General features: G+C 41.3%; 1 protein-coding gene across 3 annotated transcripts in view; it reads left to right on the top strand.

Moving 5' to 3' along the window:
* C1QTNF6 (C1q and TNF related 6) overlaps positions 1 to 24,682 on the top strand; it is a 151,660-nt gene that overhangs the window by 109,086 nt on the left and 17,892 nt on the right. Inside the window, exon 1 of one of the 3 annotated variants that reach the window (XM_033929887.1) lies at positions 5,726 to 5,831. The exons of 1 other annotated variant lie outside the window; for it this stretch is intronic. In XM_033929887.1, coding sequence (XP_033785778.1) covers positions 5,760 to 5,831 — 72 coding nt within the window. In that variant the 5' untranslated portion in view covers positions 5,726 to 5,759. Of the gene's footprint in view, positions 1 to 5,725; positions 5,873 to 24,682 lie in introns of those variants that run through there. One more of the 3 variants, XM_033929888.1, reaches the window with a different exon arrangement.

Genomic DNA, 24,682 nt, shown 5'->3' with positions numbered 1-24,682 from the left:
AAAGAGAAATACATATCGTTTTAATACAAAAAAGACTTCCTAAACTACAACAGGAAACCTGATAATTGATAATTAGAATAATAATTCACCACACTTCTTCTCAAACTCTTTTGTTTATTTCTCCCTGTACAGTATACTTTCCATCCGGTATTCCCCTGTCTCACACTCAGGCCATGGCAGTGCCAAGCATCGGCTGCTCTGACAACTAAGAAGCGCTGGAGGCTGTTTGATAGATTCCAGTCTAAACAATCTGAAGGCCCGCCCCCCCCCCTTGTCCTTTCAAAACCTCACAAGCCTTTAACATTATCCATTTCCTCTGAGAATTCCAGGAGAGGCCAAGCTTCTGTGACCAGAAGAGCCTGCTCAGCACTTTTATTGCCTCAAAAAACAATAATGTGTTAACAAAAGTAAAGGCAAAAAAAGAAAGAAAGAAAAAAATCTGTTTGTTTCCCAGCTCTCTGATTGGAATACTCCTTGTGCTAGAAAGAACTACTATATTCCAAGTCATTGCAATTAGAAGTTAATGTTGCCTCAGAGACTATGAATTAAGGGATATTTAGTGAAATCTTATACTGTATAAACAGAACCGAGGATAATAATTCATCTAGATCAGCGGTCTCAAACTCAAACCCTTTGCCACATTTTGGATTTGTAGGTACTTGGGAGGCTGCAGAAAAAGTAATGTCTTATTTAAAAAATGACAACTTTGCTTGAGGTAAAACTCATTTTAGTTTATAAATCTTTCCTTAATTGCTTCTGATAATTTCAGCTATGCACAGCTGAAAGCAGTGCAACATGCAGAAAGTGAAGTTTTTCACTTTCTGCATGGTGCACTGCTTTCAGATGTATGTAGCTGAAATTATCAGAAGCAATTAAGGAAAGATTTAAAAACTATAATGAGTTTTACCTCATGCAAAATTGTGATTTAGATTCTAATCTAAAGTATCAACTGCAAGAGACAAGATTTTGGTGTAGTCCTCTAGGCTTTTATGTGCCTGGAAAACTTGTACGTCCGCAACCGCCTTCAGCTCTCATCTTCTCCAGCATTGGACACAACCGCCATCTTACATCAAGCAGTCACCAAGAGAGGTGTCGAATTTCATGAGCGTTCATGCGATTATGAACACACGCGCAAGCTGCACTGACTCCAATGGTTATCTTACATTCTAGAACGTTGCCCACCTCACCTCTGTAACCTAATGGAAGCACTTTCCTGCATCTGTACGCGATTGTCCTCTCTACTCCACCTCACAATTGCATACAGACACAGGAAAGCGCTTGTGTGAGCTTACAGCAGTGAGGTGGGCAACGTTCCAGAACAATGGTAACGTACCGAGGGCCTCAAAATAGTACCTGGTGGGCTGCATGGGCCGTGAGTTTGAGACCACTGATCTAGATGGACACAAGGACAGCAGTGTGCCAGGCTACATAAAACTCCTTGTTAAATTCCTGGCTCAACACAAGGAAACTACACTGCAGAGGTGAACAGCTGATGAGAGGGCACCAGAGGAGAAGGGGAATCTGTCGGTTTGCAGATCTGGGGTGGGGGGGGCAGTTCTTCCTTTGCGCTGTTTTGATATAGGCAAGTAGAAGATCAAAACTCAACCTCCCTCTGCTTCAACTACCCTGATCTTGGGCCCAGTGGATAGGTGGATTAGCTGCTTCTTGAGGGTGATTAGTCCTGAGCATATTTCACAGAGGTCTGGCAGGACCTCTCCATTCCCACCTCTGACTTCCAATAGGTTAGATTTGCTTTCTTAAGATACCACCAGTCCAACTGAAGAGCCATTTGTTGCTTCTTCAAGTTCTTTTGGAACTTTTTTTGCCTAATAAGGCAATAACTCTTCAGTGTTCCTGATTCCTGTGCAGCCACTCTTCTTGGATCTGAGTTTTCTTAAAACTGATATATCCTTGCTGAATATTTGAAAAGTTGCAACAAGGTCTGGCAAATGAGCCTGCATTAGGACTCCAGGTAGTTAGTCAATGTTTCATAAAATGAGTCAATATCCGAAGGTATAATACCAAATCATAAAATATGTCAGAGAAACGTCATGGAAATGACATCCAAAGTGATACCTTACATATGCTATATTGGTTGCCATTAAAGTGTGGTTCGTTTGAAGACCTAGCTTACTCTGCTTTTTCTTTTGGACTTCTGCAGGGAACAGTTTCTCAGTTTTGTGACTTTACCTTGGTTGGCCATTGTAAGAAACAGGATTCTGGGCTTGATTGACCTTCAGTCTGTCCCAATATGGCAATTCTTATGTTATTAATTACTAAGTTTCTGAAACCTGATGACAGTTGATTCAAACTGTAAGATAGCATGGGTTTTAAAGCCTCAGGGCCTGATTCTATAGAAAGCACCTAACTGAACCTAACTTGTAGGTGCCGGTCAGCATGGCTATCAATTGACCTCTAGGTGCGGCTTATAAAATCATGCTTAGCGGCACCTAGGCATACATAGGCATCACTAGGCATCCTTCTGGTAGTCATCTGAATATTAGGCCAGGGATTTCCTGGCCTAATTTACTAGCACCTAACACAGATGCCTAGTAACGCCTAAGTTAACTGCACCTATTCTCCACCTCTAACCACACCTACTTTCCAGGTAGGCATTTAGACTTAGGCATCGAGGCACCGCATAGTATTCCACACACAACCATAATTAACTTTTTTTATTTTTGTTAATCGTTTTTTAATGCTGCGCTCAATTGCCATGCAAATTAATCCAATTAAAATAAAGTTGCATGCAAATTTTAGTTAGGAATTGCTAGGCATCTGTGATTAGTGCACCTAGTGGCAACTAGCCAACATGCCTTTTGTAGAATCAGGCCCTCAGAGTCAATCTTTGAAATAGTGGGACATTCTGGTATAAAGGATAGTTTGAATGTTCACTTTAAAATTCTGAAGGCCCACTTATTTGAAGCTGTGTTTAAATCCTAACCCTACCAACTTATCTGTTATCCCCCCAGTGGTCCCCCACCTAGGACTACCAGATGTCCTGGAAAACCTGGACATGACCTCTTTTTAGAGGACTGTCTGGGCTCCCAGATGGACTTTCCAAAACCCAGTGTTTGTCCAGGTTTTGGAAAGCCACTGCAAGCTCTGTCCGCATCTGGAGGGCCTCTGAGGATGAGCAGATGATGTCACACACATCCGTGCATGCTCTAAGTCTTACAGACATGGACGGAGCTCATCACAAAGAGAGGGCGGGGCTGGAGGTAGAATGGGGCAGGGTCATGGGTCTGGGGTTTTGCTTTTTTTTAATAATGGTAACCTACCTCTACCACCTCTTCAGCCCCCTCCTATTCTCTTCCTGAGCAACTAAGTTCAGTCTCCCTTTCGTCCTATGTGATTCCACCTCATCATCCCCCCTCTAATTTCCTGGATAAGCACTTGTTCTGACTCCTCTTTTGTCCTTTGTGTCTGTCTTGATTAGATGTAAGCTCTTCTGAGCAGGTACCGTCTCTTACATGTACAATGTTTAGGACTGTATGTGTCTAGTAGCGCTATAGAAATAATAAATTATTGTTGTTTTAGAACATAGTGAAGGCAATAAATTGCCTTTATAAATTTTCTTCTACCTAGATGTTTTCTTCTGAGATATTGTTTAGAAAATTTATTTTAATAGTCTTATCTATCACAAATCCAGAATAGTATGGCTATTTTTGCTACTATATTCCTAGCTTGGTACACGTGGGGTCAGAGAATGAGGGGAATGGATCATTTGGAAGGAGCTGGGTAGTCCTAATTAAATAGATTTCTTAAGTATTCTCAAAATAATATATTCACAAGTCCTTGGTTCTAAGATCTTATTTGACACACAAAAAAATGCTTTATTTTGTGATAAAAATGTCTTGATGTCTCCATATGTTTTATGAGGTACCTAGATGTGGAGATACAGGTGTGGAAGGAAGTTAGGTGCATGGATGGTCTCAGGGTAGAGTCCCTCTAATTCAGAGATCCTGGGGCAAAGGGTCACTTATTTGGAAGTCCCTAAGCAGAGTAACTCTTCAGTGTTCCTGATTCTAATACCCTAATGAGTAGACCTTATTTTTAAGGCTTGGAGGTGGAATAAAGTAAACTCGCATTTCTCAGACGAGATCCAGTCAATGATGCTGAATTAGATCAGTTTGGTGAACCACCTATACTCCAGGAGACTCAAGACCAGGATTCCATACTCAGGAACTCCAGGCTATAGACTCACTAATGACCTTCCACAGAGCAGTAAAGACCTTCCTCTTCCGCCAATCAGGCTATTAAAAACTGCCTCCTCAATATACTTCTCCTCGTACTCTTCGCTATGACCAGTCTGGTCTCTAGAATAAGCTCTGTTATTGTCTACTGTAACCTATTTGTTGTCATGACTAGTCTGTTTTCAAACGATTGTGAATGTCTACTTGTAACTCGTTCTGAGCTTCTGGGAGAATGGGATAGAAATTGAAATAAATAAATATAATGATACTGTACTATAGACTAATACTAACTCCAGGAATGTGAATTAACTTCCCTCTGATCCAGGAGGTTAAAAAAGGAGCATAGTTAATCTCATCATTTAAATGCGATTGTATGGAGGTCTGCTAATTTTTATGCATATCTTTTTTCACACTATGAATTATGATCCTTAAGAAGGTGATTCAACCTTCGAAAGCTTGTCAAAAGTGTATTTACGTAGAGGGCCATTTATGATGTCTAAATCCAAGTTTAGATGTTTTCAGAAGTGTGTCCAAAAATCAGGTAGAGAAAATTGCCATTTTTGAAGCAGCAAAATGTCTGGGGGTTTTGTTTTTTTTTAAATTAAAATGACCATTTCTAGATGTGTTTGCCCTTAGTGCATCTATCTTTTTTGACCACTAAAAAACCAATTCATTGGGATGTGGGAGGAGCCAGCATTTTTAATAGACTGGCCACAGACATCTTGTACTGCAGCGGTGCACCCTAGGAGGCACTGCAGTGAACTTCATATAAAAAGGCCCACATGCACATCTCACCATGATCCCCTAATAGTGTATGGTGAGCCCTCAAAAACCCACCAAATATCTACTGTACCCAACTGTACATCACACCAATAGCCCTTATGCCTACAGGTGTAAACTCTATAATGTTACATATTTTTTTTGTGGGTTTTGGTGGGCTCACGCCTTCCACCACAAGCATAGTAGTTAGAGTGGGATATGGGTCTGGGTCCCCTTCTCTGGAGTCTACTGCATTGACCATCAGAATACTCCAGAGACCTGCTTGCTGCTCTAATAGGATTGGCCATACCATCTGAAGCTGTCATACATGCAGGACTATGTACTGTTTTATTCACTTCTTTGGAAGGTGGTCAATGGCCACTGGGGGAGTGTGTGTGTGTGGGGGGGGGAGGGTTATGCCTTCATTCTTTCAGTGGTCTGCTCAGTTTGGGCACCCTTTTTGTCCTAAAATAGCACAAATTACTGATAAAATGACATGTCTTAATGGTAGCCCACAATTGCAACTTTTCCTCAGCAATCTCGAGCCTACTGACAAGGAGAACTAGAGGGAACAGGATGAAAAACAAAACCTGGGATTAAGCGAGTTCTTATAGAAGCTGTCTTTTTCTGAAGGCAAGGACATGAGATCAGGCAAAAGTAAAATTCTGTAATGGGTTAATCAAGTACAGAGGTTTCAGGAATAGCAGAGTAAAACAGTCAGAAATGGGAGGAGAAACAAGAGAACAGCCTGAAAAAAAATTCCAGCAGCTCACATGCTGCAATCAAGTAACCAGCTATTAAGGAATGGAAGCAGGGACGGAACTGCTTCAGAGAGATTTCTGGAGCACTGTGGGGCTGACCGGATCCTATGAAGAGGTAGGCAGAGCAGCAGCATGGACAACCAAGGTTTTGGCAGGGTAAGATAATGATTCCTTATTATCGGGCATAAGGGTGGGTTATTTCTTTGGAAGTGGATGCCCCCTACATTTCTTCTCGGTGATTGGATGGATTAAACATTTGCTTCAGACAAGTTCTGCTTTCCCTGCAGTCACTGTGCAGAAATTAATCATTCCGGCTCTCCTGCGGCTAATGCACAAGGCTGGACTGCAAATGATGGTATTGTAGCAGAAATAATCCCTCTCTTTAGAAAGAAATTGCTCTCTTTTGTGGCCAGCAAAGTTAATCATTGCTACTACTGTCTCCCTTCTAAAACTTCCAATACTACTAAAAATGGAGATGTGTTCTCTCCTTTCAACCACTGTAGGGCCTATTAGCTAAGTGGAGGTTACGGTAGGGAGCATGGAGACGAACTGCCCACAGTGATATTTCTGTGATATATTTTTCTGTTATTCTATCCGCCATGGACTGGTCAGGTAGAAATGTATAATACTTAAATAAGTTGTCTTTAAAGCTGGGAAGAATACAGGATGAAGGTCCAGGATAGAAAAAAAAAAAAAAAAAAAGTAAAAGCCAGTATCATACTTTTCCCCTCTGTATCAAAAGAAAAAAATATTTTCATTTCTTGTGTTTTGTTACACCCCTTTCTATCTTCATACTGTGAAAAATGCAAGGGGAAAGTCTGGGCCTTTCCTCTGGAAGATTCTAAATCTGGCATCATTCTTTAGTGGTTTACCACTGAGGACTTTAGCTGGCAATGGAGTCTGATGTTTTGGGTAGGTTAACTGTGGCAGCAGTGACACTTAACCAGACTTCCATGCCAGATTTCATTCAGCAGCTAAACTCAGATAGGACTCGATGGTGCCAGTGGGATTCTGGAGCAGAATACCATTTGGCTGTGAAAATCACCCTGGCGTGGCAGGGATGAGCACGGAAAAAAAGCTTTGTATCATGTAGGGGTCATTCTCAGATATTTCCCCCCCCCCCGCCCCGCTTTCTGACATTTTTCGGGTTTGTTTCAACAAGCCCTAGAACTTAATGGATAAAAATCCACTTTACACACTTTAATCTATAGGTTAATGTGAATTAAATTGATTGTACATACACTCATTTTTTAGGCCATGCAAACAAATCAAATATGCACTAGCGAACACACATTCCTTGGATGTGATCATTCTGGTGGAATCAGAGCAAAACTCTTCAGCTGATGAGGGCCAAGAGGGTCACGTGCTACTCTATGTGCTTCACTGTCTGTCATATCTTTCACTCCAGTGGAAGTAGCAGTTGGTATGGCTATGATTATGGCAGGATGAGCAGTGTGGAGACCCATTAAAGTGGCTTTGGGTGAGATCAGTCATTTAAAACTGGTATCACCTTCTCCACATGGAGTAGTGGTTAGTTTGGCCATAACGTGGCTCTGACCAAGACCTGCTATTATAGCCTTGCAAGAGATCACTATTTATATTTTACCAGAGGTAGGGTTACCATATTCTGAAAAAGAAAACCCCAGACACATAATCCAGCTCCATTTTACCTCCAGCCCCGCCCTCGGCAAGCCTCCTCTCTTCTGCAACTAGATTTGGCCGTGTCTGAAGGGCCTGGAGCATGCATGGATGTGTGTAATGTCATCCACACATGCTCAGAGACCCTCTAGATGTGGCTGGAACTTGTAGGGGCTTTCCAAATCTCATACAAATACCAGGTTTGGGAAAATATGTCCAGGAACCCGGACAGTCCTCTAAAAAGAGGACATATGGACATGTCCAGGTTTTCCCAGACATCTGGTAACCCTACCCAGAGGTAACAGGGATCTTGGCCTCAATGAGAGCAGTGATTGGTAAGGACTTGTTTGGAAGTGTCAAACCAAAGATGTCTGGTTTCTGCTGGAAGGTTTGTCTAAAAGGTTTCCAAAAAGATCATATTGGAAACCTTACAGTAATAGATAACTCAGTTTGAGACGGCTGTGTTAATGATAGTAGACTTGCGGCACTCTTAATGGAGAAGTAGAAGTAGTCTAGTGCAGTGGTTCCCAACCCTGTCCTGGAGGAACACCAGGCCAATTGGGTTTTCAGGCTAGCCCTAATGAATATGCATGAAGCAAATTTGCATGCCTATCACTTCCATCATATGCAAATCTCTCTCATGCATATTCATTAGGGCTAGCCTGAAAACCCGATTGGCCTGGTGTTCCTCCAGGACAGGGTTGGGAATCACTGGTCTAGTGGTTAGTAGAGCAGCCTGGGAACCTAAGGAACTGGATTCAAGTCTGACTTCAGTTCCTTGTGACTCTGGGCATGGACAAACAGGGCAATTGCCTTGGTCTCCATCTTACCGGAGTCATCAAACCTGCCTGAAATTGAAAGAGGTATAGCCTCCAAGTGAACCTTGGGGCTCCCCTCCCTAACACTTGCCCTGGGCCTCATTATGTCTAGCACCAGCCCTGAATTCAACTCTCCATTATCCCAGGTATAACAAATGTATCCTCTATAATAAAACCCTAAGTGCGCATGCACACTTAGGGTTTTGTGATAGCTGCCGCCGTGCTGTGTCCCTCCGTGCCAAATTCCATTTTGGAACACGGAGGCAGGGAACACGCCGGTGACTCTCCCCTCCCGCCCTCACTCACCAACCGCTGCCGACGACGCTGCTCCTCTTCAAAGCAGCCTCCTAAGGATCACGGCAGGCTGTAGCAAACCTCGCAGGCCGCTCTGCACCTCGGTAGCAAGTTCACTGTGGCATACTGAGGTGCAGAGCGGCCTGCGAGGTTCGCTACAGCCGGCCGCGATCCTCAGCAGGCCTCTTTGAAGAGGAGCATCAGCGGTTCAAAGACACCAGGGAGCCGGCTGCAGGGGGAACAGGGAAGAGGGATAGGGGGAGCAGGTAAGGAGAGCTGCTGGATAGGGCGGATCAAGGTAGTTCTTGTAATTTACATGTGCAGTTATAGAATAAAGGGGGATCTGTGCCTAATTTAGGCCTGAGGATTTACACTACATATCAGTTGGTATAAATAGCTGTGCCTAAAGTTAGGCTTGATTTCCAGTACCAAGCACTATTTTATAAACACTACCTAACTTTGAGCGCCATTTTTAGAATAGCTCAGATTCTCTAAATGGCACCATTATCAGTGGCTGCCTTAAATTCGGCCACTGATCACGTGTCAGTCACACAAAGGCGCTGTTTAAAGAATTGCGCCTCCGGCAAAGGTAGGCACTGGAAATGTAGGCCAGGGCTTTCAAGGCCTACATTTATGGTGCCTAATTTTGACACGAATCACGCCTACGTGAATGCTTTACAGTGCCTGACGCCACTTCCAGCGTTAGTCATGCCTACAGTGGTGTTGACGCTATACAGTGCCTACGTAGGTGCGATGCTGGTGCCGTTTTTGTAGGAGCCTTGAAAATCATTTTAAAATGTCTTTTAAAAGGCATTTTCACTTAAATTATGTGTCATTAGGACGTCTACTGGTGCTTAAGTTAAGGCGTCATTCAATGAATATGAGTCTGAGTACTATTTTTTTTTCAACGCTGATTTTTCTTAAGTGCCATTTATAGAATCTAGTCCATAGTTTCAGAGTAAGTTGAGTGTGGAATGTATGTGTTCTGCCTAATTATACAGATAGCTAGCAATATTCAATCACTGTCCTTATAGCTAAGTGGTTTAATTTAGGGCAGTAATAAGGCTGTCCTAAATTAAATGGTTTAGCTATTGTATATGGATGAAAAAAACAACAACCCCAAAACACATACACAAATGCAATCCAGACAAAACAGAACCAATGATCTAAAAGTATCAAAAATGCATTAGGCTCATTCAAACTATGGGAGATTGCTGGCAATCACCTGTGGTCAGCGGTGATACTGGAAATTCAATGCCGGTACTGTATCCAGTCACCAAAATTGAATGTCTGGTCTATTTGTGGCCATCTGGAACATAGCCAACTATGACAATATTCAGTGGCTACCCAGCTAAGTCTCAACGGCCAAAGATATAGTATAATCCTTTTAGGCCAAAAATACAGTATAATCCTTTTAGGCAGTTGTCTTTGACTACCAAACCTAGCCAGCAAGCCTCTTAATATTCAGCCACTGAATATTGGCGGATAGTGGGTTATGTGCTACTTAGACAGCCAGGAGCTGTTTTTGGCCACCTAAATAGCGCTGAATATTGGACCCGTTCTGTATAACTGCTGAGCAGCATTTTCTTAAAAAATAAATAAATAACTAAAATTAGGGCTAGAGGAGAGCCCTCAGAATTTCTGTAAGCTACTTCATTTTTTTGTTTGTTAAATCTTTTATTAATTTTCAAATCAAAACAAAGTGCATACAAGATACAATCAACTGATACACTAAACAGCACTTATATCTAGCCATAATAATAGAAAGTATATTTTTCCCACCCACCCTCCCTGGATGTGTGTAGAAATTAAAAATTAAAATCTTATTTAATTAAAAATTTTTAACAAATGTCATTAATGGACCCCATATATCATTAATTTTTTTAATATGTCCCAATTGTTCAGAATTCATTCATTCATATCTATAATATTGACAAAGAGTTTCCCACCAAAAGTTAAAGTTCAATCTGTTCCAGTTCTTCCAATTTCTTCTTATTAACTGCATAGCTACCCCCGTCATAATAAAAAGAAGTCTGCTCTTTTTTGGATCAATTAGACTTTTAGGTTGCAATAAAGTCCCAAATAAAACAATGTCATATGATAGTGGAATAGAAGCCTCCAATATCCTGTTAACTTTACCCCAAATAGACTTCCGAAAGTTAAGTATCAACGGACAAAAGAATAACAAATGATCCAGTGTCCCTATCTCAAGATGACAGTGCCAGCATCTATTAGATTTTGAACTGTTTAACTTTTGCAAACGAACAGGGGTCCAAAGAATTCTATGTAACAAAAAGAACCAAGTTTGTCTCATAGATGCTGACACTGTACATCTCATCCTCCAAGTCCAAATCTGTGGCCATTGAGTAGCTGAAATCTGCTGCTTTATCGCAATGCTCCAAATGTCTCTTAAGCTTGTTTTTTGTAAGCTACTTTATGACAATGTTCCAGTTGCTATAGTTGACTTATAAATATAAATCTATAATGGATGTTTTTGTGGTCAAAAATGGCGAACAAAGTTAGGCATCCTAAGGCTGGAGTTGAAGTTGGGCAGTACAAAAATAGAGGAGTTGGAGTGACAGTTTTGGTGTATCAACTGCACAGTGCTGCTGTTTATAGAAGCCGATCAAACAGGCTATTCAAAGGAAGTATTTAGAAGAACTTTTTGGTACTACAGTATAATCTCGTTATAACGGACTTCAAGGGACCTGGATAAACGATCCGTTATATCCTGAGTCCATTATCTCCAGAATTGCATTTTTTAAAAACTTTATTTAGGTCACTTGAGACAACGTACAATCGATGAACAACTGCACAAGCATATCAGCAACATCAAGAGCAAAACTAAGCAAAACATTGGTTTGGCACGAAATGATTGCAAAACCAGAGCACTAAAGCATTATGTCATACTGTACTGGAAAGAAAAATACTCTGTCATTTTCTTCTGAACTGTATTTTGATACTATATCACCGGCACGCCATGCGCCTTGTAGGTGGAACCTGCATGTCCATTATAGCCAAATAAAACTACAGCTAAAAGTGGCTCTGGGGACCAAATTAGTTGTCCATTATATCCAAAAGTCCACTATATTCGAGTCTGCTATATGCAATGATATTCTGCATGTTTATAAAGGTACTCGACCAGGCCAGCGGACCTCGTCCGCTATAGATGAGGTTCCGTTATAAGTGAGTCCGTTATAACAAGATTATACTGTACTTCAATATGACATATTTAATTTTCTTCAGAGACCTCAGCGATGCCACCCTTATGAATTCAAAATTTCATTGCAGTAGAAATTTAAGCATCTAGTCACCATCAGTCTCACTCAATTATGTTGCACAATTTAAATTTAATTTAATATCATTTTTTTTATAAAATAATATAAGAAAATCTTATTTCTCTTGTCTTCAATTGTGTTGTAGGAAATATTGAATGAATCATACTCAGATCGTGGACATATCAACTGATCCGAATATGATTTATTGATGTTTTTCTACAACATAATTGAAAATAAATGACATAAGATTTAATATAAAAATTATATTAAATGACATTTAAATTTATAGAATAGCACATAGGCAGAAATTTGGCAAACATATGTGTAACTGCCATTATTCTAAGCATGTATGCATGTGGTAAGAATGTAACTATTGGTGTCTAAGATAAAGAATTTCTTCTATCAGGGCAATTGTATAACCCAGGTACTCATTCTCACATGCACATTACACAGGTAAATATTTAGATCGCTAGCATTTCCAGAAGTACATGTGCACCTACACATGAAAGTTCTAGCATGGCTCTTCAGTGCTATTCAGTGCAAACACCTACTGAACTTTAATATTTGCATATTTACAAGGGGAACGCACACAGGGTCAGAGCATGACTGAGACATAAGCAGGGCTCACACTTAGATGCATAATTTTATAGTATACTGTAAGTTACGCACATCCCTGCCACATTTAGGTTCTCATACTTACGGGCACTCTACTATCTGGTTATGCTAATACTCTATAACAGAAAGTAGGCACCTCCTTTCCTTTATTAAATAGGTAACTACCGTGCATACTATGAGGTCCTCATTCTATAAATGACGCCCAAAGTTAGATGCCTAGATTGGCATGCATAGCCAAATCTAGGTGCCTAACTTAATTATTTAAAAGAATTAGTTGGCATCAATAATTTAAAATTAGTACCTTGTAATTGATGTAAATTGCACTAAATTGGATAGTAGGTGCCTGTCACTTTGAGGTAGCTGCCTAGTTCAAGATGCTTACCAGAAAGTAGGCTTGGCTAGGGGCAGTTTGTGGTGTGTTTTTCTTGCAGGCGCCTATTTTGGACTTAGGAACACTCTTTTTTTTATCTTTATTAATTTTCAAAGCTAATACAAAGTTCCATGAATTATACAGACATTAAAAACAAAATAAGCTCTTAAATTCCATTAATAACAATGCAGAAAATAAATATCCCACCACTCCCATCCAACAATTTAATCAAGAAATGAACCAGAAAAATATCCCCCCACCCACCCACCCCGTCCTGGATATGTCTAAAAATAAACTATAAAATTTTAAACAAAGACAACTATGTTGACTTAACGGTTCATAGACAAAACCGCGGAAGACAAAGGCGCGCACCGACAACTGAGCGCAAGACGGAGGCGCGCGCCGAAGAAAATGACAGTTTTTAGGGGCTCCGACGGGGGATTTTGTTGGGGAGCCCCCCCCCCACTTTACTTAATACAGATTGCGGCGGCGTTGTGGGTGGTTTGGGGGGTTGTAACCCCCCTCATTATACTGTAAACTTAACTTTTTTCCTGTTTTTAGGGAAAAAGTGAAGTTTTCAGTAAAATGTGGGGGGTTACAACCCCCCAAACCCCCCACAACACGGCGCGATCTATATAAAGTAAAGTGGGGGGTTCCCCCCCCTCCGTCAGAGCCCCTAAAAACAGTTATTTTCTTCAGTGCGCGCCTCTGCGCTGCGCTCAGTTGTCGGCGCACGCCTTTGTCTTCCACGGTTTTGACCTGACACCTGACTTAACAAAGGATGCCAACGGGCCCAGGAACACTCATTTAAGCCAAGGAAACCATGGCATAAATATGGTGCATCCAAGGCTAGAATGCCTTTCAACACCTAAGCCCACATTAGGTGCCTAAGTGCCACATTTAACCACCTTAGAAATAGCCGATTGCATTAACCTGGTCATTCAATGCCAGATATTCACAGCCAGTGAATATTTGGGAATAATGCTAGAGGCTGCTAAAAAAATGCCAGCCCATCGAATATAGACCCCTGTATTTATATCTCCACCTAGAGCATACGCCCCCTCAATAAATAAAAGTATTAAAGGAATTGTGTTAATATGATGAAAATACCTAAAATAAGTATAGTACCCTAATGTCTATAGGAACCACAGTCTCTCACAGGAAGAACAACAATTCTGGTGATGAATGAGGAAGAAGGTCCCTATCTAGGTTACTTGAAATAATTACCTGAGTTTGTCTGCCAAACCCATTCCCTTACCTTGTATAAAAGCAGACAGAAAACCCACCTTTTTGATGTAGCCTTCAATCCTTAACCCTACTCCTCTGCCCTCCAACCCAGCTAGCTGATTAACTGTTCCCTTAACTGCATCCATGACATCCTGTTTGCCTGTCTTTGCTGTTTAGATTGTAAGCTCTTTTGAGCAGGGACTGTTTTCTTCTTTGTGACTACGTACAGCGCTGCGTACATCTGTTAGCACTGTAGAAATAATTAATAGTGGTAATATCTAGGGAGAAAGGAGAATGCACAGGAATATTTTAAAGTAGCACTTCCGATCCAAGGACTCTGATTTAAAAATTTCTGGTTTTAATTTTTATATAGTTTTTACTGCTTTTGGGAGACTACCAAACAAAGATGATTTATTTAAATACACCTTTTTCTGTCCTTTGTCATGCCCTGTTGTCTTTGAGGCCCAGATTCTCAAAACTTTAAAGCCGCCACTAAACTGTTTACCGACGGTTTATCCAGTACACATTTTAGCAGCGGATTATCAAAATGGACTATCTCTGTCAATAGTGAGTTTTCTAGCAGTCTCTGACAATGACATGCAAATGGGCTCTTCAACATTGAAATGAGCCCTCCGGTGGATTCTTAAAAAATGCCAAGCATTTTCTAAACTAGAAAAAACCTCCCAAACCCCAAGAAAGGAAAATGACTAGGGGAAAGAGACAAAGACCAACTGAACGCTCAATCAACTGATGTTAAAAATTAATAACTGCTTAAGCGGGAGAGCCCTCAGTCACACAGCCACCACTGGGAAAACCCAGGGAAAAGCTGACGCGAATTACACCCAGAAGAGTGTTAACTGCGAAACATCCCCGGGCTCTCTCCGCATAATAAGTGAATAAATAAAGTGCAACAATAAAGTGCTATAAGTGTGAAAAAGTAATTGAATAAAAAACACACCGTTAAGTTGAAATTTGTCTCTGTCCCCCAATCATGGGGCCAAAAAGGAAATGAGTGTCCAAATCTAACCAAGCTGAACACAAACTAGAAGAACTTAGCTTCTCCGTGTGAAGGCAGTCAGCAAAGATGGCTTCATCCTACGGGACTCCGTTTCGGGGGTGCACACCCCCTTCTTCAGGAACTCGACTGCGCTGGGTCTCTCAGTTTCTCAGACACAGCTTGGAAAGCGAGGTAGAAAATTCGCGTCAGCTTTTCCCTGGGTTTTCCCAGTGGTGGCTGTGTGACTGAGGGCTCTCCCGCTTAAGCAGTTATTAATTTTTAACATCAGTTGATTGAGCGTTCAGTTGGTCTTTGTCTCTTTCCCCTAGTCATTTTCCTTTCTTGGGGTTTGGGAGGTTTTTTCTAGTTTAGTGATTTTTCCACCTCCACTTCAACAGGGTTCATTTTTTGTTCTTTAAGCATTTTCTAAAAGCAGTGTCAGCTTTTGGCGACAAAAATAAGCGATTGGTCAAGGGGTGCTGGTAAGTGTCAGAGACTGCTAGAAAGTGTTGTGATGCAGCAGGAGAAATGTCCATTCTCTCCCACTGCATCACAACATCCTTACCATGCAGCGACAGCGAACACCCCCCCCCCTCTTAGAATGACGGCGACACCCACCCCTGCAGCGGAAAAGATGCCCACACTCTCCTGCTGCCCTGAAATCCAGGCTGTGTGCCACCCCCCACCCCCCTGCAGCGGAAAAGATGCCTACACTCTCCCATTGGTATCTGCAAAATTAATATATAACAAAAAATATTAATTTTAAAAATGTAACATACAACACAAAAGGGCAAAGAGAAAAAAACTTCAGTTTGTAATGGGAAAGGAAAACACATAGTTGCTCGTCGTACAAAATTTAATATGATAATACATTTTTTTTTCATTTTTGGTTTATTTTAGTGCTTTTCCTAGTTTTAAAAATTCTTTTGGGTTTGTTTAGTTTCTGTTAATAGAAATCTTTTAACACATACAAACATTTTAACACATAGGAATTGACTTAGATTAATTAAGAGGCTGATATAGTTTAAATTGATTTAGTGTGCATTTTAAGGCACCCAAATGGATCAAATGTATGCAAATATGCATCCTTATATTGCACACAATTTAAGTTTGTTCATGCATTAAAAAATTTATATTAAAATGAATATGTGAAACAAGCCAAAACATCTTAAAACTGGCAAATTTTTTAATCTTGAGTTAATTGGGATCTCTTAGAGAGAGGAAGAGATAATGGTTACTGCAGATGGGCCATTTAGACTTTATATACTGTCTACTCCTTATCAAATCTAAAATGTTCAAATTACCCAACATATATTACCCAATTTCACGTTGTATCGGGCGATGGTGCGCCTGCATCTGGAGTACTGTGTCCAATATTGGTCACCTTACCTTAAGAAGGATATGGCGATACTCGAGAGGGTTCAGAAAAGAGTGACACGATTGATAAAAGGTATGGAAAATCTTTCATATGCTGAAAAATTAGAGAAACTGGGGCTCTTTTCCCTGGAGAAGCGGAGACTTAGAGGGGACATGATAGAGACTTACAAGATCATGAAGGGCATGGAGAAAGTGGAGAGGGACAGATTCTTCAAACGTTCGAAAACTACAAGAACGAGAGGGCATTCGGAAAAGTTAAGAGGGGACAGATTCAGAACCAATGCTAGGAAGTTCTTCTTTACCCAGAGGGTGGTGGACACCTGGAATGCGCTTCCAGAGAGTGTGATAGGACAGAGTACAGTTTTGGGGTTCAAGAAGGGATTAGATAATTTCCTAAAGGATAGAGGATTACTATACAGGTCCTGGACCTGATGGGCCGCCGCGTGAGCGGACAGCTGGGCGTGATGGACCTCTGGTCTGACCCAGCAGAGGCACTGCTTATGTTCTTATGTAATCCGCCTATATATCTTGTAACTTCATGACAACTCTTATGTAATCCGCCTTGAACCGCAAGGTAATGGCAGAATAGAAATCACTAATGTAATGTAATCATGTTTCTAATTGATTAGTTTAGACACACTTCTGGTCTCTGTGCTCAAATTTGGAAGCCTTACTTTGTGTCACCTATATAGAATCCAGGAATATAAGACTACTGAAGTCCAGATCACACACAGATAAAATAATATAATTGGAATCATTCCACTGCCGAGCCTCCAATTTAAGTGCCACAGTAATTAATCAATGACTTTGTCTCACTACTACTATAAATAGTACCAGTGACAATAGAGTCAACTAGGTTAGGAATTCTGTGTAACATTTCACCCCATTCATTATCAATACCTTTTCCTTATCAGGAATAAATTTCAATCCATCCAGTTTACATTGAGCATATGATTTCATCTCGCTTCATGGTCGGGGGGGGGGGGGGGATTGTGGGACTCGGGAGGGATGGAGAGAATAAAATCAGGCAAAGTCATGAGGGTCTTAGGCACCAGGTCTGAAATTTTAGTCACCATGGTGACCTGGGCACCTGGGAGTTTGTCAAGCCGTGCCACATGCTACTATTAAGGTGGACTTGGGAAAATTCATTGCTTATTTCTTGGGTAAGCAACATAAAATCTGTTTTATTCTTTTGGTATCTTGCCAGGTACCTGTGACCTGTATTGGCCACTGTTGAAAACAGGATATTGAGCTTGATGGACCTTTGGTCTGTCCCAGTATGGCAAGACTGATGTCCTTATGGAAGGCAGTTTTATGTCAGCATGAAATCTGTTTGCATTAGGATGTGCATGGAAAAAAATATTGGTTCACTTTCAGCTCATGTTTTGATTGTGGATATTTCTCAATTTGTTTCAGAAATTATCCTCCATTTTACTAAACCGTGATAGTGGTTATTAGGGCGGGGAGCTGCGCTGAATGCTCACAGAGTTCCTATGAGCGTCAGGAGCAACATGTAGCATTCAGAGTAGCTCCCTGCACTAATAACCGCTATTGCAGTTTGGTAAAAGGGAGGGGTGTTAATGAATGCAATATTTGATGAACACACTTAACATTTTTGGGACATGTATATCAAGTTTACACATATTAATAGTAAAATAACACATCTTAACAGTAGCCCATGTCCATAACTTTCCCCTAAAGTTTGAAGGCTTTCATTTTAACTAGGGTTTATGAGCAGATTAACCTATGATAGAAATTTTTTTTCCTGTCTTTTAGCTGTTTATGACACATGCAGTTTTGGATACAATGGTAATAATTTATATTTATCTTAATCTTTTTTTCTTTTTTTGTTGCTTGAAATTGACTTTGAAGCGACCTTCTCAAAAGAACGTCCAAGTCTTAATTGGGATATCCTACTCATAACACCCCCTAAAAAGTCTATCTCGCAGCAATTTTCAAACAGGAAAGATATACAGATTTCCTGTTTGAAAATACGTTAGAATGATATCCTTATGCTGTATAGGCAGCGGAACGCTTTTTGTTTGGGGGCGACCCAAAAGCTGTGCCTTAGACCTCTCTTTCTGGCTTTCACCTCCCCCACCTACCTCTTCCCACGCTGCTTTCGTTTTAAATCTTTGGGCAGTCAACCCGCCGCCGTGGCAAAGTGCGAGCCTGCTGCCGTCAACCTGCTCCGGAAGTCTTCATTCTGTAGCGACTAGACGCTGCAGAATGGGGAGGGGGTGGGGCCAGGAGAGCCATCTCTTCAGACTGACCACCCATGCCATCCTGAACAACCATTTTACAAACTGAAAAGTTTCAATTATAAACCAGAAGAAACAAGGCACATGGATGTCTGTCTGGCTGCATTCTTGTGAAAATGGCCACACAGATATCTTTGTAATTCAGAGGAGAATCCTCTGGTTAGTGCATTAGACTATAAACCAAAAGACACTAGTTCAAATCCCACTGTAACTTTTTTTTTAAGTAATGTGATCCTTCTACTGTACCTGGATGCACATCACTTCAATAGCCTTCGAACAAACATTAAAAATACTGGGAGTCACTCTAGACAAACATCTATCCCTAGAAAATCACACCGATCTCACTGTCAAGAAATGCTTCTCGGTGCTCTGGAAACTGCGCACCATAAAAAAATACTTTGATGACTCCTCTTTCCGCCTTCTGGTACAATCCTCTGTCTTGAGCGTACTAGACTATTGCAATATCATTTATCTGAGCTCCACAAAGAAAACCCTCAGGAGACTAAAACTGATCCAAAACACTGCCATCCGCCTCATATTCGGCCTAAACAAATGGGATCACATCACACCTTTCTACCACCAACTACATTGGCTCCCCTTCGAATCCAGAATCCTGTTCAAATTCGCCTGCTTCTGTTACAAAACTGTTTTTGGCCTATTACCTAGATACCTCAATCACCATTTCACTCTGAACCACACCAACAAGAAATCCCGCAGAATACAGCTGTTTGTCTTCCCATCCCTAAAATTATGTCATTTCAAAAGATTTCTCGACAAAACCTTTGCTTACCAGGCAGCCAAGCTGAACCCTTGGCTTGCCCAAATGATACTCGAGGCCCCCTCTTACCTTAGCTTCAGAAAACTTTTCAAAACGCATCTTTTCCGTGAACAGACCTTTTAATCCCCCTTGCCCCCTTTTTTCTCCCCTTTCCCTCTCTACCCCGCCCCTTCGGCTGTCCCTTCCCCCCCTCCCGATTTCATCTCTCTCTCGCTATATCATATCTTACAACCCTCCTCCTGTATCACCGTTTAACCCGACCTAATCCCTTCAAAAAAGTCCCCCCCCCCCACTTTCATTGCCTGTATCTTTATCAAAATTTTGTAAATCCGTGTGCTATCACGGACCTTAATTTAATGGATGTAAACCGCCTAGAACTTTACGGGTATGGCGGTATACAAGAATAAAATTATTATTATTATTATTCTGGCTTGCAGCTGTCATATTTTTGAAAAGCAAATATTTTTCTGTTCCTGGAGGGAGCCTCAAGGAAACAATGAATAGCATTACAGTGGGCACTTGAACTCGTATCATTTGGTTTACAGCCAATTACACTAACCAGAAGGTGACTAGTGCATTCAGAAAATATTCTTTGTAGGTTATTATGTCAGCACTTCTCTCAGGAGCTCAAAGCCAACACCAAAATGAAAATTTAAAATATACAATATATACATTATACAGTATTTTATTTATACTAGCTCAGGGTTTCTCAACCTGTGGTATGCGTATCCTAGGGGGTATGCGGACTGCCTGTTGGGGGTATGTGGACTGACCGCCACCCGCCTGCATGCCACCTGCCGCTCGCCACCCACCCACTCCATATAATTACCTCCCCCCCGCTGCTGCTGCAACTCCGGAAGGGGAAGGGCCAGGGGATTGCAGTGATTGCACGCCGCTGACCCACAAATCTTCCCCATTTTCTTGGTGCATTGTGGGATGCACCAGGAAAAGGGTAGGCCTGCCTCATTTTGATGGAGGCGGGACTGCCGGCCGGCCGATAAAAAGACCCATCTGTATGGCCATCATTAAAGGTTAGCGGGGGGGTCTAGGGAGGGCGGAGGGGGGGGGGTTAGGAGGGGTCATCGCGATATCTATGTTGGAGGTTTCTGGCAAGAGGGATTAGGCACCCTCCTGCTGTTTTCGTTCGGGGGGTGTTCTGGCAGGAGGGACTGGGCACCCTCTTGCCAGCGATCTTTAAGGGGGATGGGGGTATTCTGGTAGGAGGGATTGGGCACCCTCCTGCCGGCGATCTTCGGGGGGGGGGTATTCCAACAGGAGGGATTGGGCACCCAGCTGCCTGCGATCATCAGGGGGGTGGGGAGTGTTTCAGCAGGAGGGATTGGGCACCCTCCTGCTGGCGATCTTCAGAAGGGGTGGGGGTGTTCTGGGCAGGAGAGATTTGGCATCTCTTATATCGCGTTCATGTGGGGGTGGGGGGGACTGGCGGCCGCAGCCGCAACCACTAAACTTATCACAGCAGGGAGATCCTTTGCCTCGATAAGCTTAGCAGCCGCGCCTACAATAACCCAATTCTCTAACCAGTGTCTGTAACATGGATGTCGGTTAGAGAATTGGGTTTACTTTAGTCAGCCTTAGGCCTGATTCTATATAGGATGCCTGTCGGCTTCTGAGACCGGACTTCCTATACAGAATCCAGGCTTAAGTGTATAGCCTTCCATGGAGACTACTTTGTTTAACTTGCCTTTTTACCAAACTTTCCAAACCACTCTCATATTTATTAACTTTTATATTCTAATTTACTGTATCATTGAAAATGGTTTTGCACAATATGAAAAACATCAAAAGTACAAGAAATAAAAAACAAACAACAAAGGTTAGATCAATATAGATTCAATAGACACCATCATATACAGTGGCTAAGGATGAAGGGTGAAAATGCTTTTAATTTCTTCTGAAACACCAAACAGATCAAATGAATGGATAAAAATGTGTTCCAATATTCAGTGCCCATAACCTTGAATGCATTTGATCTCCGCCTCATGTTCCTTTAGGAAATTTAGATAATTTCCTAAAAGAAAATTCCATAAGCCATTATTAAGATGGATTTAGGAAAATTCACTGCTTATTTCTAGGATAAGCAGCAGAAATCTGTTTTACTTTTTTGGGATCTTGTCAGGTACTTGTTACCTTGATTGACCACTGTTGGATACAGGATACTGCACTTTATGGACTGCAAAGACTGCACTTTATGGACTGTACTGTATATGAGTGGAGTGTGGATAGGATATGGGAGTGTGACTAAGCAAAGTGTTTTACGTATAGAATACTATCAGTTACACATGTTGCATGAACATTGATCTGGCTTAAGAGGCCATGCCTATAGTTTGGCACAAGAGCAAATTTATGCTAGTATGCTATAATGACTTAAGCACACCCAAACTGAGTTATAGAATTGGCACTCAAAGTGCACCATTGTGGTCCTTAAATCATTGAAAATCGTTGACAGAATATAGCAGTGGAAAGCCTGGAATGCCTAAACTTTGGCCCTGAAGCAGCTGACAAGAACACAACTCCGTGAAACGCTGGCCGCGTCAGCATTTTCTAAGACCAAGCACTGCTTTAAGTTAAGTAATGCACCAGTCACTTTTTTCAGTTGAATGGAGTAGTGCATGAGAACTTGAAAAAAAAAAGTTTGAAAAAAAAGTTTAAAAATAGTTTAAAAAAGATAAATAATTGAAAGTATAAGAACCTACAATAATTGAATTTCAAAATAGTTAAGAATAAGTCAAAATTATTTATGGTAAAGCAAAATATAAGTAAACGGGTTTTTGGCCAATGACTGGAGCAAGGAGCATTAAAACTACGCTGACCAATTCAGTCTATGATATCATGACTGTACATAGGCTCCATTTCTGAGGCCTTTTCCTGTATAAAAGCAAATATATGTTTAATGCACTTCTCTGGAAGAGTGGAAGATGAATTTATAGTGTGTGATTCTGATCCCTTTGAATGCACCACCTCAGCTAAGTATTAGCTTTATAAGAAAATTGTTGGCAAAATAGTCAGAGTAAAGTTCTATCTTCACAATAGATTATAAGTGACCCGGTGAGGATCTAATGTGTAAATCCAACCACTATTGAAACTACAATGGAGTGGATGGTGGCATTTCTGAGGGTCTGAAGACTAATTTATTTAAGTGGATTGACTGGTGTTGGTTAACAGTATACCATCTCCTTTGTGTATTGAACTGATATTATCCTCTCAAAAATATTTATTTATTATCCTTCCATCAACATATTCTATCTCATCAGTGGCATACCTAGCTTTTGTGAAACCCAGGGCCCATCATATTTTTATACTCCCCTCATCTTTATGAAAAACATGGTTTTTAGTAACAATCCACACATCGCACAAGAGTGTACCTAGGAAAAGACAGAATCTTATATACTACAGTGAGCAGTAGAACATCAATACACCCATTATAAAATTAAGCAAGCCAGACTAGTACAGATTGATCCCACACAGTCAGTGCTAACAGAGAATCATATCTTTCGTACACACAAAACACCTATGCTCAGTATGGAATATGTAATCACAAGCTATTTTATTGGACTAATGCATTTTTCAATTAGCTTTCAGAGGCCAAAACCTCTTTTCTCAGGTCAGTTAAGTATACTTCTGTTACGGTATTCTGTCCTGACCTGAGGAAGGGGATTTTGGTCTCTGAATTAGTCAAAAATGTATTACAATTAGCCCAATAAAAGGATCACCTTATTTCCATTTTCTATCCTATATAATAAAACGTTAGTGGCGCATGCGCTTTTAAAAAAGCGTGATTACTGCCGCTGTGGTGTGGCTGCTTTGGGGGGAGGGATGTGCTTAGGGCAAACAGCTTTGCTCTGGGGGGTGAAGACAGAAGAGGGCCATGGAGAGACAGTTAGGGAGAGGGAAAGGGGGCTGCTTTGGGGGGAGGTGTGTGCTGGGGGCACACAGCTTTGCTCGGGGGAGGGGGGGGGGGAAGACAGAAGGACACAAACAGCGGCCAAGGAGAGAGAGAGAAAGAAACACAGACAGACAGACACATCTATTCTAGCACCCGTTAATGTAATGGGCTTAAAGACTAGTTTATAAATATTTTCTACCTTTCTCTTCTCTGGTTTCTGCTTTCCTCATCTTTTCCAACTCCAGAGCACCCTCACTGTTCATTGAAATGCCCCATACATAAAAAGACCCTCTGTAAAATATATTTTGTGTCACTGAACTGCTCCATTAGGTTATTATACCTTAATTTAAAACAGTTAACTTGCACTACTTAATTTTCACATTATTATTGCACACATACGTACCCTATGATGGTGTGCGGCAGTCAAGTGAGCTAATTGGCTCACTGATTGAGCCTTTCAGTTAAGTGTTGGAGTGGCAACTTCATTGCTTTCTCCTGTAGCTTACCTCCTCACACTGCGGGTACGTTTCTCATTAATCATTTAATCACTTAATATAAGTTATTGTCATCTTTTTATGTATGGGGCCTTTCAGTGAACAGTGAGGTGCTCTGGATTTGGTTTATTGGTGCAGCTGCATCTGTTCGTGTCTTTTAAGTACCTTGGTGCAGCATTTGAGTATTTGTTGATTCCTCATCTTCTCTTCACTCTCTTCATTCCATCCACTGTCTGCCCTCTCTCTCTCTGCCCCTTCTATATGGCATCTTCTCTCCTTCTATGCCCCTTCCAGAAACTACCTGCCTCCCTTTTCCATCTCTTCCTCCACCCCCATTAGTCTGACATCCAACTTCTTTCCTTCCTTCCCCTCCCTCAGCATCTGGCATTTCACTCTCTCCTCTTAAGAACATAAGAACATAAGAAGTTGCCTCCGCTGAGGCAGACCAGAGGTCCATCTCGCCCAGTGGTCCGCTCCCGCGGCGGCCCATCAGGCCTTCCCTTTTCTTCCCTCGTCTTCCTTCTCAATTTATTTTCTGCATCTATTAGATTAAATACTTACAATCCAATCCTCAGTTTCCCTTTTCACTGTGTCTACTTATTAGTGCTGCCCGATTCAGGAAAAAAAATTTCGATTCGATTCAATTCAGCCTATTGAATCAATTTTTTGATTCGATTTGATTTTCCTGCCCAATTGGGTGTTTTTTTCAAACATCCTAGTGGGTTTATTTTATAGTCTCTTCACCCTTTTATAACCTCTTCACCCCCTTTGCCTTCTCCTAACCACACTGGCGCTGTGGTATAAACAAAATAAACAAACAAAAAATACTTTTCCTCTCTCTATTAAATCCTAGCTCACGTTTGTGGTCTTACACCAGCTCTGGCAGGATACAAATTTCAAATCTGACATATTGTA

Source organism: Geotrypetes seraphini, chromosome 2 (genome assembly GCF_902459505.1).
Source record: "Geotrypetes seraphini chromosome 2, aGeoSer1.1, whole genome shotgun sequence".
Taxonomy (NCBI): Eukaryota; Metazoa; Chordata; class Amphibia; order Gymnophiona; family Dermophiidae; genus Geotrypetes; species Geotrypetes seraphini.
The sequence above is the reverse complement of the archived record's forward strand: the minus strand, read 5'-3'. Positions and strand labels throughout refer to the sequence as shown.